At 43.7% G+C, this 18533-nt stretch overlaps 1 protein-coding gene across 2 annotated transcripts in view; it reads right to left on the bottom strand.

Annotated features, from left to right (window-relative positions):
• Positions 1–18533, bottom strand: part of atrnl1a (attractin-like 1a) — a 222208-nt gene that overhangs the window by 115893 nt on the left and 87782 nt on the right. For both annotated transcript variants that reach the window (XM_060073933.1, XM_060073934.1), the window contains exons 21-22: positions 12913–13006; positions 4472–4524 (exon numbers count right to left, since the gene is read on the bottom strand). In XM_060073933.1, the coding sequence (XP_059929916.1) occupies positions 4472–4524; positions 12913–13006 (147 nt within the window). The remainder of the gene's footprint in view (positions 1–4471; positions 4525–12912; positions 13007–18533) is intronic.

The raw sequence follows: 18533 nt of genomic DNA, 5'->3' as shown, positions 1-18533 counted from the left end.
TGCAGGCCGGCCGTGCCTATCCCTCGCTCTGTGACCCGCGGGGTGGCGTGGCGTGCAGCTCAGCCTTCCTCTGCCGCTTCTCATTGTCCACTAATTATCATTGTGTAGCTGCCACTTAGTATCCAAGCGATCCTCATTAGCGATCGACCGTGCTACTCCTCTCCCCGCATGCCTCTGGGCGGCGACTGGTGAGCAGCTAATTTGACTGGTCTGGTGTTTCCCCCCTTCGACAGAGCGGGTGGGACGCACCGTGGACGCTCTGCACTAATTAGTCCCCGTCCCCTTGTAGCTGACTGCGATGCCATTTGACACTGGTTCGTTAAAAGAAGTAGAGATGCCCCGGCGATGCAGGCTTGTAGATTGTAGCTCTTCGCAGACTTTGCCCAGGGGGCTAAATCATTAAATAACAAGGTTGCAACTGGGCCGGGCGGTATGATAGAGCAGATCATTAACCCAGCCATATCATTGCTTGTTCCATGTCCTCTTGAAAAAGATCAGAGAGTACGGCCAACCCTAAACGGCTAAGTATATTTACTCAAAGCATGGTGGTGAAAACATAGTCCTACGAGTTGCACACAGACAAGCACATGCACGGGCCGATGACATTGGTTCATCCATTTGTAGGTGACTGTACTGTTCAAGTCGTGATCTTGAATGTAAAGTGATGGCCAGTCATGAATCCCACATGAATAAAGGATGAAAACAGAGACCTGGGCTGAAAAATACACAGAAACAAGTTCAAGAGAAGATTCCTGAGAACCAGCAGCCATGTATAACCTTTCATACATGTCAAAACAACTACGTAAGTACACAGAGACATAAATCTATAGTGACATTGAGCTGCTGACCCCGAATGAGCTCAGTATACGTGGGTAATAAGGCCCAGCTTACCAGCAGTTGAACCCGTGTCTAACCTCTTGTCCATGGCCTATTAACCTCTGGTTGGTCTGGGGACCCCAAGTCTCTACAGCAGAACCGGGGCGGCATATACTGCCAGATGTCTGGAGGAAAGCCAGCCTGAAGTCGGACCTGGAGCTCCTGGCTACAGAGAGCCTGAAGGCGATGGTTTCTATGGTAGAGCTCACAGAATTTAATTTGCTGACCCGAATGACGGCATTTGGTTTAGCGTTTAGAGAGTTCCACTCCACAATCAACATCGACACTGGATAAATCCACCCATTTGTTTTCGACGATGTGGTCTACCTGATATGAGAATACTACACCTTCACTCACACTTTTGGTTTGAAATTAAGTTCAACTTCAATGGAATGCAAAGTAATAAATGATTTTTCTGTACGTTTCTCAAATCCAAAAGAATAAATGAGTGAATTTGATGAGTCGATTGTTCCACTATGGAAGGGGCAAAGTCCATATTCTTAAATCTCTCAGACCCTACCTCATGCAGGCTGCACATTGCTGGTGTGCCTCCAAAAGCCTCCATGGGTGCCATTAGTGTTATATTTCTTAGTTTTATAAGAACAAAAACAGTGGTTGGTCATGAATCTGAAAAACAATCGTGAGCACACTGGGAGCATAATGGAACAAAATACATGTGATAGACAATCTAATACCTCCCATTACCAAATGGTAGAGCGAGTGGGACTTTCCAAAACACAGATAACAGGTTACGGTCAATAAGTGCTCTCTGGACTATGAGTGAGCATGCTATCTATCCCCAACCCGGCCCTATCTCTGCAGGGCTGAATGCACCAGACACTGGTAGATGCACGACTTTTAATAATGCCAACGTCTTTATATGCATGTGCGTCAACAGGTCGTGTCGGTGTGTCAATATGTACGCGCATGTCAGCGCAGAGCATAAGGCGGTCACATGGTCTTACTCAAACAGGCCCGGCGTAACATTTAGCCGATGGCTGGGGAGGTAATGTCGGATTAATGGCAGGACACAGTGTAGTCAAACACATCAAATGCACTCACAACACTTGAGATGCAGCCATAGCAATCCCAAGGACCGGGGCGACTCCAATGCTTCGAGAAGCCGTAGGTGTGTGTGTCTCTCTTTTTTTTGTGTATGGCAAATGTACTTATTGAAAGTCGCTTTGGATAAGGCGTCTGCTAAATGCCCTGAATGCCTGTGTGTGGGTGTGTGTGTGTGTGTGTGTGTGTGTGTATGTGTGTGTGTGTGTGTGTGTGTGTGTGTGTGTGTGTGTGTGTGTGTGTGTGTGTGTGTGTGTGTGTGTGTGTGTGTGTGTGTGTGTGTGTCTTCATGTCAGTTGGCATGACATTGGTGCCACCTAGTGCTTCAGAACCAGTTTTTTTCCTGAAATATTAATGACACAAATCATAGAAAAATATGATTTTTCACGCTTAAATTCATTCTTCATTCAATAAAAACAAACCTGCCTTTATCTTTGTCAAACACACGATCACAACGTCAAATTCTGTTCATGTTATTCACATTACTGACATGTTTTCTAATTTAATTTGTCAGCGTCACAAGTAAATCCGTGTAACCACATATCCGACTGATCCATAGCACCCACGAGATGAGCGGATGGCATCAAAGGGACATTTGAAGTGACTGCTGTTCGTCCTGATTGTTAGTCAGTCTCTCGCCCTCTCTCCCTCTCCCTCTCTCTCTCTCATTGAGATCATGACAGGCCGACTCTAACAGGAGAGCTATTGACATTGACAGAACTTCAACTGAGAGCCGCACAAGGGCAGCAGTCAGTTCCTCTGAAAGGGAGAGAAAACGTGTGTGTTTGTGTGGAATCGTACATGCGTGCGTGCCTGCGTGTGTGCGTGTTCATGTTTGTGACCCCAACTAAAGAACATCTGTTTTGAGTAAACAGTTCGACCTTCAATGGACCTTAAGAAGGGAATCGAGCACCTGTTCAGAAAACCTCACCTCTATCAACTCATTCTGTGCTAGCATCTGGGCAAATAAACTGATACTTCTCGTCTCTCACTCCCTCCAGCTCTATCAGAAAGATGTTATTAACAACGGAAATGACAGTGCCATGTCACACGTGCACCATCTTGTTAATTTTGAACTGAATTTGTATAAATCTGGATGCACTGCATATTGTTCCGTACATAAGTGGTGATTGGTTTATAGAAACAACAGTGTGATAGCCTAACATAATTGTGTGCATTGTGCAGTGCAAGGGACTCAGAGAGAAAGGTTCATTAAATCCATGCGAACATAGCTACGATTTTAACGGCTTTTTATTTTTTTCCACGCCGTACCCTTTCTAGAATCACCATTTCAGTCTGCTTCCTATTGCCTCTCTGGTTGTCTGGGTATTTGTTGGGGAGGAAATGGTTTAAGGTGCAGCAATAGTTTGTACAGCCTTACATCGGTGTGTAGTTTGTGAACGCGTCAGAAATGATGGATATGGTCTGCATATGTAAAGAATTGAAGGTCATTCTACTTAAATTCTTAACAGAATCTGAATGAAAGTGAGAGAGTTGCCAATGTTTTTATCTTGTCTGTCTTTTCAGACCCCTTTTCAAATGTCTGGCCTTTTGCCCAAAGCAGTTCCTTTGAAGCCATGCCTTGACAGACAACACCTTCAGCCAATCAGATGAACGCGGTCGCCAACTGAACAAGATAATAGACAGAGGTTTTTCGTAATATGGTCGGAAGAACAGAGAACATGGCCCACGTCTTTTCCTCTGAAAGAAATCCAACAGTGCCAATTTATGCATTTTTAAATGGCTGATTGTAATGTAGTTGTTTATTTACATGTAATAGGACGATTCCTGTGTCAGCCTATATATGTTGAAAGAGGTAAGGCTCAACAGAGCGGACAGCGACCCAGACATTGGAAAAGGAGATGATCTCTCAGGCTCGAAGGATGGATCCAACCAGGCTGTGCACATGTGGGTGCCCTCAACAAGTACATTGGGTTAGGTTTTTATCAGAGAAAGAAATCTATCTATCTTTGTGTGTCGCATATTTACAGAATCCACCAAGAAATATTCCAAAGTGAAAACAAATCATAGCATCCAAGCATTTCAATTTCGTTACCAATTCATATCAAACTGGACATCAGGTGGGACCTGTCACCCGTACCATAGGGAATGACACTCTAATGGCATCGTTAGCTGATGTCGCTTGCAAAAGATAGCTAGAAACTACAGTAGGTTATGAGTGATAGGTTATTTGAAGGCATCCATCTCCTGTGTGTTCCTAGAGCTCTCAGAGATGGAAGGTCCCTTTGACCCCATGAACCAACTAACACAAACTAACACTCCACTGATTCAATAGATGGAAATTGTAGGAAAAATGTGTGTGTATGCGGGGGAGAGAGAGAGAGAGAGAGAGAGAGAGAGAGAGAGAGAGAGAGAGAGAGAGAGAGAGAGAGAGAGAGAGACAGAGAGAGAGAGAGAGAGAGAGAGAGAGAGAGAGAGAGAGAGAGAGAGAGAGAGAGAGAGAGAGAGAGTCCATGTGAGAATCTGAAGGCCACAGCGGTTAGCTTAAGTGTAATGACGGTGAAATACTTACAATAACAGGTTCCACGCAGGGGGTTACCTAGGTAACGGTTTTCTGAGTCACACCTGAAAAAAATTGCAAAGAAGGAGAGAGGGACAGAAAGGTAGAAAGAAAAAAGAAAGTGAGTAACAGGACTAATGTCATTAGTATGCAGCATGATTTCACTTCTACAAGGGCGTGTGTGTGTGTGTGTGTGTGTGTGTGTGTGTGTGTGTGTGTGTGTGTGTGTGTGTGTGTGTGTGTGTGTGTGTGTGTGTGTGTGTGTGTGTGTGTGTGTGTGCGTGTGTGTGTGTCTGAGAAATGATTTCCCTTGGCAGGACATTCTGACCATGGTTTCTTCTACCCAGAGGGAAGCGCACATCTGCACGCACAAACACACATGCGCTTGTGTTTCAGTGTGTGTTTGCGTGTGTATGTGTGAGAGTGTCTGCACACTGTCTGCACAAGCACACACACACACACACACACACACATACACACACACACACTACCCACACACAACCTGACCACCTGACACGACCAGACATCCAGGGATCCTCACAGCAATCAACATCTTCCAAAAGGAAGGGAGAACCAAAAGGATGCATGGAGAATAATGGGAGATAGAGACGGAGAGAGTGACAGAGTGGAAGAAACAGCTGCACGAGAGACTACTAATGAAAGGAAAAGAAAACCACAGCCCCTCCAGACAGTGAGATAGCGAGAGATTAGAAAATAGGGAAACGGGAAACTGCATGTTACCGGCGATGGCGGAGGGTTTGTACACGCTGTTCCTGTGCGGCGGCGGCGTTAAGGTCAGACACGGACACAGCGGCCACTCAGTTCTATACTCCTCTGCAGGCGGCCGCCAAGGACATTAGCAGCTATTTAAATCTCTAAACATGGGCAAAACAAAACTAAAAGCTTTACCCACTGATAATAACAGGCTACACATACTGATCATTTTTCTTTTTCTTTTCGGGTGTTATCCAAAAAAGTGTGTGTTCTTTATTTGATTTTGAACACCGCTACTACTGCTGTGCAATTTTATTGAGACTTTGAAGAAAGCTCAAACCCCCTTTTTTGTTGGATGAGACGTTAAGTACCCCAGACGTCCAGCGCTGTGTCTTAATCAGAGCGGGTCACACTCTGGACGCAGCATCTTCAGACAGGCGTCATTCCATCAATTCAAACCCGTTATTTTCAGACGGCCCAGCGCCATTGACTTTTGAGACCGCTCCACACACTGCCATGCCCCAACCTCAACCCACCACTCATGTGTTTTTTTTCTATTATTCAAATAAAACATGGGTTTTAACTCATTTAGCCATCAGAAATGACTGAAATGAGGTAATGCAGTGTAGTTTGGGTTTTTAAAACACCAACACACACTCAGGACTATGGCTATTTAAGAGGAAAAACACGGGCGACCATTGGGGGTGACGGCTCAATCTGGTGGGCTATTCACACTGCTCTGAACTAAGCCCCCCCCCCCCCCCCCCCCCCCGCCCCCTTAACTGGTGTGCAGAATGTGTGTGTGTGTGTGTGTGTGTGTGTGTGTGTGTGTGTGTGTGTGTGTGTGTGAGTGTGTGTGTGTGTGTGTGTGTGTGTGTGTGTGTGTGTGTGTGTGTGTGTGTGTGTGTGTGTGTGTGTGTGTGTGTGTGTGTGTGTGTGTGTGTGTGTGTGTGTGTGTGTGTGTGTGTGTGTGTGGGGGGGGGGGGGTTTGTGTGTGTGATCAGTGTCGTTATGTATTTGTGTGCTGTTGGAAATGATTTCCAACAGCACACCACACCAGAGGGTGAGATTGGCTCGTGCTGTGCACATACGCAGATATGCAGATCTGTGTTGATCCGTGGTATGGTACGCAGTGCTCACACAGATCAATGGTACTGGACTGTGGGGTCAGGCGTACTCGGATCCCACCCTTCAGCTGCTTAAAAGCTGCTCAAAGAGGCTAATGGGACACACAATCACAACCAGGACGGGCTGAAGCGCTTCATCAATGGAAACAGTAATACACATTGACGACTGTGAACAAATGTACACCAGGACACACACGCACACATGCTCAGCCAACGATGGAAACACAAAGAGGCACACAGAAAGGTGTGCACACACAGTTGACACTAGTCTACTGAAATTAACACAGATGTTTTTTAGATCCTCATAGAAATATTTTGAGCGCAAATACTTACAATTAAATGTATTGGAGATTTATTATGCATCCAAAAAAAGTCAATGTGATGTATGTTTACTAATTCACACAGATCACGGTAGGGTTTGCCATTCAATCTAACATATTCCAACACATCGGACAAAGGATGTTTTTGGAAGGGTGGAGGTGGTTGAGAATCATTTAAAATATATGTTAAATTATCTATCGTAGTTTATATGATTAACCATTTAGTGCAAATGTACTTATTGTAAGTTGCTTTGGATAGAGCGTCTTTTAAATGCCAATGCCCTCAATGTAAGTAATTCTGATACAATAATTCAGATACTATCTGCAGTATATGCATATGTTCAAGTATGAAAGACTTGGTAGATTGAGTTAATGAAAATGAAATATGTTAAAAGATGGCTTACTATGAACATAAGTTGGTACTGGCACTACTATCCCTCAGAATAACTATTTTTCTTCCCGTTAAGGATCCAGGCCATTGTATTTATGGACCGTACACAGAAAAGATCCTCATCGGACAAACACAGGTTTGGCTCATAATACTAAATACTGTTCTGCTCCTTATTATCTATTAACCAGGGCAAGGATGTGGAGTCAGATTTGTGTAAATAAAGCCATGCAACATTTCTTGAATATCAAACAAAATAAGAATTTTAGGGAGATTAAAACTCAATGAAGCAAACAAATTGACATTTAAAAAGTAAAAAAACATATCAATTGCAAACTAATTATTGCGTTAATCATGTAATCTTAGTCTTTCACATCTTTTCGTAATATGTTCTTTGGTTGATAGTCCACTCTGCTTTTTTACTCCCCGATCAGACTCTTGCCCGCACTGTGCGCTAGATACGCTGCCAGAACTTAAGTTTCCGCTGCCTGACTTTCTGGTTGCATTTCTGAAACAAACGTTTCACGGGTGGGTTTTTATTCAGGGTGGGTCTTCATTTGCTAATGAGCTTTTGAGTGACATCTCAGTGCCCTGGACGTTGTTCAGTGCAGCAAGCGTGAGCTTTGGTTTTAGTGGACACGGACACCCCTAACACTAGGCATTAACTAACCACTGACTAAATGTATGACAAGATTAATAAAGTGCAAGTATTGTTCCTATGCGCTGTTTATGGTGTCCGTGTCCGCAGAAACCGACACGCATGCTGGCTGCAATGAACAAAGTCAGTGCAGAAGACAGTGAGGGCAGAGGTCTGATCAGTGAGGAAGAGGAAGAAGGAACTGTACACAGCAATATGTATGATCAAACATGTTGAGGACCAGGGTCACATGATTAAACAAATTATTTTTTTGAAAATTATAATTTTTTTCTTATTTTCATTTGCTTCAATGGGTTTTATTCTCTCTCAAAGTCCTATTTTTGTTTGATATTGAGGACGTTTTGTTTGATTATATAGACACAAATCTGTTTCTGTTTCCAATAAGTTCCAGGGTATTACAATGAACCATAGACATATACACATAGATGCTGCATGCACCTCCTCCACCTGACGCTGCCTTCTTAAAAGAGGCCAAGCCTAAAAAAAAGTCAGCGGGGGGGCTGCGGTTCTTCGGGTAAGTTGATATGTAAATATTATAGTGCTTTTAATCAAGAACAAACGCAGCTCCAATGTTTACTGCAATTCGTTAAGAGGCCACTCATTACCTCTCTGGTATGGTGGCTTCGTTGACTTACGATCGAGAGGCCAATGAGGCGTTTATGTATAGTTATAACTTATACGTCTATACTATACTAAACTAGTGAAGATATGAGCTCAGAACCAAATGCAGTGATTAGCTGAAAGTTGAAAGTAGGTATTTGGGTCACCCTAATAGATGGTAAATGTTGTTTGTGTGGGATGAAAACTTCCAGTATTTATTTATATCTTTTGAACTCTTGGCCTAATAAAACATGCATTGCAAGCTCTATGTTGATAAGGAATTAAAAGAAAATAGTAAGTTACTTAAAGAAGTTCACTTATATAATAAATAAATCAAACGTAAAGATATTTTGCATTATTAAACAGTAATAATTGTTCATCATGCAATGGTCAAGCGTGGCATTTATGGCAAGATCAAAACAGGGTAAGGGGGGCTGGGAAATCATTCCTAAAGGTGCGGCCACACCAGACGCGTATCTCGCGTACTTTTTACGCGAGATACGCACGTATAATGTTGCTTGACCATTTTGTGTCAAAAATGGTCGCATACGCGCAATACGCGCAATACGCGCTATACCTGTCCCTGAGTGACTTCCACCTCCTGCGACATACGTCCACTGACAAGAACATATATACATATTAAGTTGTGTAACCTGACAAGCGGGACAGTCTGTTGTAGTAGTATCACTTAATATTACTGCTAACTGGTGCTACCGCTAACCGGCGCTAACTTTTTTCATAGTAGAACACAACCGATAGCTGAAGCCAAGCAAAATACACACACACACACACACACCAGGAACGCCAATATCCTCTGCCACGTCGACCCACGCCCTCTCTGTTTTGTTCCTGTCCCTGTACGACACCATCGTGGTGTCGTACAGGACAGGACGGCCGCACACGGCGACGATGATATTTTGATCCACCTCCATTTCTGTTCGTGTAGTGTCTGTAGTGTTGATCAGCAGAGAAATAGTCCGCCAAGACGTTGAGGTTGCTTAGTAACCAGAGACTCTGTCCATGCAAGTGAACGGAGCGTTCCCTCTTCGTCATAACTATCAAACCAAACATCCTTCACATTCACCGAGCGAACATTATGAAAGTAAAATGCACATTTCTCGCTAGAAATGTTTCCATAAAAGCATTTAATGGCGTAACTATGTTACTATTTCCACACAGAATAAAGAAAGATGTCGGCCGTATGCTTCTGTCCAAGCTCACTACTCTCTGCCAGTGACGTCGGGTCAAGCTCAACGCTGATTGGGCAACATGGCTAATCGTCATGCGTATGAGCGTAAAAAGTTAAATTTTTTGAACTGAAATGTACGCGATATACGCGATATACGCGCGTAAATATACGCACCTCATACGCGCAATACGCGCGTACAATGTTGCTTATACGCGCGTAAACCAATGGTTCCCTATGGAAAAAATTGCGATTTCATACGCGAAGTACGCGAAATACGCGTCTGGTGTGGCCGCACCTTAACAGCACACAAATACATTGCGACTCTGATCACACACACACACACACACACACTTTCTGCACTCCAGTTAAGGAAGCGAATTAGCATTAAATTAGAAGGGCTCTTTGGCAAAGCGCAGACCAATTAAAGCTAAATCAACACAATCAGAGGGAGGCAGACGGAGCAACATGAGACCGTAAACAAGCGGGACCCCACTTAAGTGCTGCTCAGAGAGCAGCAGAGGACAACACTCAAAAGTAAGCATGTGTATCTACACAAACACACACACACACTCACACAAACGCACATACCACCGAGCGCCCACTATACACAAACACACAAACATATACAGACAGGTAAATGCCAAAACACACAAAGTGCGCACATGGGACCTGTCGAGTAGTAGACATAAAGATTCATTCATTCACGTTATGTCACACGTAGTCATGATGAGGTTGTGTCAATGATGTCGAACAACAGCGAAGGGAGCACGTTGTGCATCAATTACTGATGTGGACTACCTAAGAGCTACTTACTCTCTACAAGCTCCTAGCTCAATGAAAGGTAAACCAGACTTGTGGTTATGTAGAAGCCAATCTAAACAGTTCAACTAAGCGGGATGTTGAAGTTCAATTAAACGTGTTGATGTCACTGCAGAATTTTGTCTTATGAAATCGCACATTTAGGGAATGGATAAGACTAGCAACATCGGACGATAAGGAAACCAAGCAGCCTTGGCAAGGAAAGACACATGGCTAGCTTTATGCTGTAATGTTCCCAACAACCTGTTGGCTATGGCGCGATAACGGACCACAATGAGACCTGACGTGTTAACATGCAACACATATTTTTTTGATAATCAATAATAATGTTATATCATAAACCCTAATTAACCCCCTGGTTCCTTTAGGGTTCTGTGTTAAGGAGAATACTCTTAAAACTCTAAATGGAGAATTCTTATTATTCTTAAATATATATCGTGATAATTATCAATATCAATATATAAAACATATTGTCATATTGAGTTTGGCCAAATGGTCCAGCCCTACATCAGAGTCATCCATAAGGGTTTATTATATATAAGGGCTATATAAGGGTTTTTATAAGGGTGAGCGACCAATTGACGGTGAAAGAAAATCATTGGGTGGTTATGTTGTGCTTAATACAAGAAAGCCACACATAAATACAGAGTGGAAAGTTTGGATATGCGCACGCGCACACACACACACATACACACACACGCACGCACACACGCACAAACACACACACACTCACAGCAATAAACTGTGTGAATTACCATCCACCCTGAGGGGGATGCTGGTCCACAATAAAACTAAAAAACAAAGTACTTCTTGGCTGACCATTTTGGAAGCCTTCGGGAAAACACAAACTGGTATGACTTTGGAGCACAGAAGATTGCTGATGAACAGCAACTGAAAATCAGCATGATGTAATTGCTACCGCTCTGTAGGTTTTAATTACAATAGCCAAATGTGTTTAGTTGCTCCTCTGAATAATGTTTCAGTGCGCTCACAAATGAAAAACACAACTCAAAGATATCAACACACAGTTAGCTGCAGTCCAACCGGGCACTGCAGTTTGACTCTATTAGGACCTAGTGAGAAAACACATTGGAATCACAGCACACACATTAACCAAGGTTTGCTTGTTGTGAGAGATTTAACACAGACAGACACACACACACACACACACACACACACACACACACACACACACACAAAACACGCACACACAGCCACACACACACACACACACACACACACACACACAAACACACACACACAGCCACACACACAGCCACACACACACACACACACACACACAAAACACACACACACACACACACACACACACACACACCCATGCACACACACACACACGCACACACACACAGTGGCGGACTCAATAAAAGGGCACATACTTGCTCTAGAGGGCACATCGTCATAATTTATTGTATGAAGGGGCACCAGTGGGCACCCATTCATTTTTTTCACATGTAAAGGGCAGCCAATAAGGCACTTTCTCTCGTATTCACCACTCTAGAAGGCACCTTTTCAACCATGGAGGCACTGTAAGGGCATTAAGAGGGCACTCATTAGCTGCGTTTCCATCCCCCCGATTTTACGCGAATTTTGAAGTATCTAATCAGTAAACGGTGATGGAAACACCAAAATTTGCATAAAAATCCTCTAATTTGCAAAAAAGTTTATCCACTCGCTTGAGGTGGTTTTTGAGAAATGCGAAAAAGAGTAAATGCGCAAAATAGGAGATGGAAACAAACTTTTCGAAAAAGCTGTGATGTAGCGAACATTGAACACACAGGACTGACAACCTCCTTCCGATTTCTGCATAACGACCGGCCATAGCAACCCTGCCGACATCAACTTGTAGCGTCAATATATATATATTTTTAAGCGTTTGTACGTAGACATCCTATATCATATATATATATATATATATATATATATATATATATATATATATATATATATATATATATATATATATATATATATATATATATGATATAGGATGTCTATGTTGCATATCCTTTAATTATACCGTGTCCATTATTATATGCTATAGACCCTGGAGTATCTGTGGGATAAAAGCTGCGACAGATTTCGAATTAAAAATATGTACAATGTATCCTTTAAATATGTCCATGGAACAGATGGCCAATGTGAATAATAGATACGTGTGGACCGCTGAAGAGGTAAAAATTGTCATTGCTGTCATCGAAGAAAAATCTTACAGCTATTTTAGATGGAAAACAATGCAATTCCACTGTATATCAGGACCTAAGAGAGGCTGTTATCCCCCCCTGACTCCGCCACCGCACACACACACACACACACACACACACACACACACACACACACACACACACACACACACACACACACACACACACCAACTCAATCAGCACAGATTCAGAAATCATATTGAATCACACAGACACAAACAGACAAACAGAGAACAAAAATAATACTTTAACTTATTGAAGAGGTTGGAAAAGAATGAAGTAGCTGTTAGGTAGTAGCTGTATATTCAAAATGTTCAAGGGCATGTTAACATGTATATATATATACAGTATACATATAAATATATATTTATATCCATATATATATATAAATAAAGATATATAAGAATACTTACAGTTGGCATTGCTCTCCCTTGATGCCTTTTGTGGTGCAGAAGCACTTCCCTGTGTTGACGTGGCACATGTTGGCATGGTTGTGACACTTACATGCTGGAGGGGGAGGGAGAGAGAGAGAGAGAGAGAGAGAGAGAGAGAGAGAGAGAGAGAGAGAGAGAGAGAGAGAGAGAGAGAGAGAGAGAGAGAGAGAGAGAGAGAGAGAGAGAGAGAGAGAGAGAGCTTGATCAAAATCTTTCATCAGAAGTATGATATATTATGGACAGGTAGATCATGTTGTCACTGGAGCACTTTGGACACCTGGGCTGACAAACCACTGAAACTGCATATGGGCCGGGGTTGAGAAGGCCAGGGCAGAGAGTAAGAAAACATGGGGGGGGGGGGGGGAAGTCAAAGACATGAAGAGGAGTTCCGGATTTAAACAAAGTGGAAAAAGGGAGAGAAAGAGAAAGCAAGCAAGACAGAGGGAGAGAAAGAGAGCGAGAGAGAGAGATTGACAAACAGGACGATAGTACAGCAGGCGGCGAGGACAACAAAAGTTACACGGTTAAAAAAACAAACCTTCAAAACCTCACAAAACAAAATCCCCCCTGAGGGTCTGCAGGGGGAACAGTGTGGAAAACGTGCAAGTGTGTCAAACACAACGCCACGAACACTTAGCATCTGATCTGGAGCCAGAGAGTGCCGGGGGCCACGGGGCTCAAAACGCAGCCACTGTGATGTATGGGGGATAAACAGCTGAGCAATCACAACACAAAACTAGATAAATAAAGCCTGCACACCAGGCTCTGGCTTTCACAATCATCTGTATTAATCCCTGCCGTTCCACAGCGAACGCTCAGGGAAAGGGAGGGGGGGGGGGGGGGGGGGGGAAGTTGATTAGGGGTACTTGTAGAGCTTTATTTCTTCATGGGGGCGTAATAATAACTCTTGTTATTGGGACTGCATATTCCCACACTTTCAAAGTCATAGTCAGACTACGATCCCAGCTGGATCAGATTCAACAGGAGGGAGTAATGGTGAGTATTGATGGTCCGGCCTGTATGAGTGTGGCTATGGGGTATGGCCATCCTTGTTTAATGGAAGGCAAGAAGGGTCAAGCGACGGCATTAAATGTATTCATTATAATCTATGTCAAATACAGCATTTAAATGTTCAGAATGCCGCATTACGATTTTACCTTTCATTGCATTCATCAAAATGTCCATTTATTGATGTTTCCAAACGTGAATTAACCTTAAATTCCCTCCTCTCTGGTGTTGCCTGGATTCAATCCCCCCTCATCAGGCAGTGTGGTGTTTCAGCGATATAAGGGCCTCACAGTGTTTTGGAACTAGAAAACAATAGAGAAACCTGTTGGCCCAGGCAGGGGCTTGCCCAGCTGAAAATACAATATTGTTTTAACAGACTGTGTCGAGTGTCCAGTGAAGCACACAGGCCAACACAGGTTCACATGCGGTACTCACACCCACGGTACACGAGGGACGTGGGGCCGGACTCAAAGTACACCTGGACCATGCAGAAGGGAGAAAGATTTATTTTTAAAGAATATTCTATTAAAGGCCAAAATAAAGAGGGAAGAATAAATGAGAGAGGGAGAGATGAAGGACACACACACACACACACACACTGCTCTATTCTATTCTCATCCATTCAATGCTATTCCATTCTTGTCCATGCTCTGCCATGCTGCTAATAATTACAATAGATGATGTAGAGAGGGAACATGAATAAAGAGCAGAGTTCGTGAATGAATGGAGCAGGCATTACACAGCACCACGCCTGCTGACAATACAGAAAATAAACTGCAATAGAAGGGGAGAAGGGGGCCTCTTAGCAGGCGAGCTGATTTGAAATAAATCATATTCCCGTGACTTGTGCAAGCCCCCTCAAAAACACGAGTTTCCCGCACCGCTGCCTTCCATGTGAACGCACACACACGATCGCACAGAGCACGTACACACAGGCATAATCACAACATAAAGAAGTGCATACACACAAGACACATACTCACACACTCATGCTCACACAAACACACACAGAAACACACACAAACGAGTGTGTAGGAGGGAAGACAGTCTTTCTGACGATTAGGGTTTGAAATGAAATCCTAAATGAAAGAAGGAATGCAGCACGCAGTAGTAGTTAGCACGGGTTCTCTCCTTACAACTCAGCTTCCCCCATGCTCATCAAGAGAGCGGGGGGCGACAAAAACGGGTCCCTGCTATACTCAAGTATATTTACACGGCTGTTTTAACACTCAAAACTTTCTCCACTCCCCCACCTTCATTACGCTCACACACATTTTAATTTTAAATCGCTCTCCTATGCCTCTCCACACAACCACCACGATAATATCTTCCACAAACCCACATTCTCACTCAATTATTAATCTCTATATTAACAGCTTCAAACCACAGTAATCGTCGTCAGTACTTTCCAGTTCAATGGTCTAACGATTACAGAAAGTATTATTTTAGCTGAGATGAACTACAATTGGGAATCTATTTCAGTGTAGGATCCATGTGGTTCAGCCATACATCCAATGTTGAGTATTGAATTAGATAAAGACACATTAGTAACGTTCCTCATACAATTCGTGGACTGGGAAGTGAAGACATGATATTATTTCGGATACAAAATCGACATGTGAAACAATTAAAAATAGGAGTGGCCAATGGTCAGTAATGCAGAGAGTTACCATCTGTTGATCTGTCGCTGTCTTCGGCCTGGGACGATACCCCAACTGCCTTAATTAAATCTCAGTGTTCATCCAGTACATTTTCAATGGATCTCCTCAAGGAGTGTGTTAGGAAGATGGAGTCCCTTATCGAGGAACAGCTCCTACTTTCTTCAACCTCCTAACCCATCTCCTCCTCTTCACTCTCTCTGCCAAGAGAGAGTGTCCCCATGGCAATGAGACAGCAAGTACATTTTAAACAGCTGTCTTCATAATTCCGTGTGTGTAATAAAGCCTAATTCTTCTTTAATTTTTGGTCAAAACACATTCATTAACTTGTGTTTCTCATATTTATATACATTAAAATAGCACTAAGAGGAACAGCATTGTTGAGGTCCATGTCATCTCATCGTCTGACATTGAAGAAAACGAAACAAAGACAGATTGTCAGCACTGACAACGGGATGATATTCAATCTCTAATAGAGCCGTTTTGTGAAGCCGTTTAAAGTACAAAAATAATACAAAAAATTCAGCTGTGGGGTGCCAGAAACGCCGAGCCTGTGCCCAAAGCGTGTGTTCCTTCCCTGGGTGATGGCGGAGCGTTGGTGGACCCCAGATGCCTCGTTAAAGCACCATGTTTTACCCCTGCTCATCAACCACCTGACGATCAGCAGCACACACACATAGTGATGCTGTGACTCCAAACCTCCCCGTCAAAACGAAACAACTCTTGTTTCATTAATTAAGGCTGATGTGAGGAGGATTTTGCAGAGATATTATTTGAGAGTAATTAGTTTGAAAGGACACTGCCATCAGCCAGATATCAGTTGTTGATGTGCGCTGTCAGAACCTCTGTTTAAATCGGTTTCGACAGCTCCCGGCTAATTTAACACATCTCAACGGTTAAGTAACTCAGGGAGGGAGGGAGCAAAGAGGGAGGGGACACTAATCGGGTTGCTTAGATTCAATATCTTTCTCCTTCTGCTCTCAATATGAAATGGATTATAATGCTACAACAAACGTGATATCTCTGAACAGGACTGAATAAGGCCCCGTCCACGGGGCCTTACGAAACCGCATAGGTCCGGATAGATTTGAAACCACCTCCGAGGGTGGTTTCAGAAATGTGCGGTTTCGGGCACCGGATTCGCCGGCTCCATCTGGACGGTCGGCCCGAACCGCACAAGACTTATGCGGTTTCCCGCATAAATCTGCTTCGTGTGGACGGGGCCTAAGAAGCCAACACCATGTAGAGCAGTCCTTGTACTATGAAAACCCAGGGGACGTAGAGTGCCACAGCACAGGGGTCCTGAATAGATTTAGCGACACATGCCGGCCTGGGAGTGTGAGTGTGTTCAAACGGAGGGTGTGAAGACGGCGCCGGCACCACAGGTTTCTCTGAGGTGACGAGCAGCACTAAATCTGCCCCAGGACTCCCATCAGGCACTCCCTTCACCGGCACACTCACACACACACACACACACACACACACACACACACCAAAACACACACACACACCAGCACACACACCAGCCACACACACCAACACACACACACACACACACGTACACACACACACACACCAGCACACACACACACCAACACACAGACACACACACCAGCAAACACACATACCAGCGCGGCGGCACCTGCTTTGACACTCTTATATTAGACGGCTCTTCTGTGCCGTGGGTACGTGACACTTTGATGAGGAACGCCTCTTCAACACATTCCTTCAATTGTACGCACATGGGAAACATCCACCTGCACCGCTAATGACTACAGCTGGTGTATGTGAGCACATATACATACACACACACACACACACACACACACACACACACACACACACACACACACACACACACACACACACACACACACACACACACACACACAGTTGGAAGATACCAGGTCACATCTTCATGAGTATAAATAATGTCATTGTCATCATCATCATTACATTCTTTTGAGAGCAACACTTCCTTTGTCTCGTTTTGCTAACGAGGCAATTTGGGTTAATAAGAGGTTAGTGACACTGAAACAGTGTGGGGTTAACTGGAGATAGACAGGGGACTGTGTGTGTATGTTTGTGTGTGTCACTCTCCCCAATGGCCTTTGCATTTGTGGCACGTGCACACACACACACACATGCACACAACACACACACACGCACACACATATATACACATACATACACACACACACACACACTCACACACACACTCTCTAAATGCCTTTGTGACACAACGGAGACTTTGAAGCAGGATTTCATCTGACTCAGCTGAATCCTGATCAGACAGGTCAGTGCGTAGTTAAAGTGTTGTGAGACGCACAGCCCGCTCTTCTGCTCAGCTGGAAGTCCGCTGCGGAGAGAACTGCGGAACACCATCCCTAATATCTTTACGTCTGACTCCATGGTAACGCATTAAAGCCAAACCAAACACTGGGTTACCTGGCTACAGGCAATTCCAAAGTTAACAGTCAGAGCCTGTGCATGTGTCAAAACATCTCAACACAGAAATGTGTTTCAAGACAATGGCTTTTGTCTATTACATGTGGGCGCATATCTTACTGAAGCTGACTTTTTTGGGGGAAAGTTTTTTCTGTGTGAAAGGCTTAGAGAATAGCTACTAGAGGACAAAATTCTATTTAAATTATGTGTATTATTCAAATCCACCATGGGCCTCAACAGGTTCCCAAACCAACTAAAACACAGACACACATACGCATGCATATTAATACATCTGTTTTTGCCCTGCTTTTGTGTTTGTACAAACAAACGCACACGGTAACACCAACACCCACACACACACACGCACGTACGTACAAACACACGCACACAGGGTTCATGCTGATGTACACAAAGATGTATAAACAAATATATTATGTTCCATCTCTCAGCATCTCATTCCTTACATGCTCCCTCTCACCTCTGCTC

This window comes from Gadus macrocephalus, chromosome 15, assembly GCF_031168955.1.
Source record: "Gadus macrocephalus chromosome 15, ASM3116895v1".
Taxonomy (NCBI): Eukaryota; Metazoa; Chordata; class Actinopteri; order Gadiformes; family Gadidae; genus Gadus; species Gadus macrocephalus.
The sequence above is the reverse complement of the archived record's forward strand: the minus strand, read 5'-3'. Positions and strand labels throughout refer to the sequence as shown.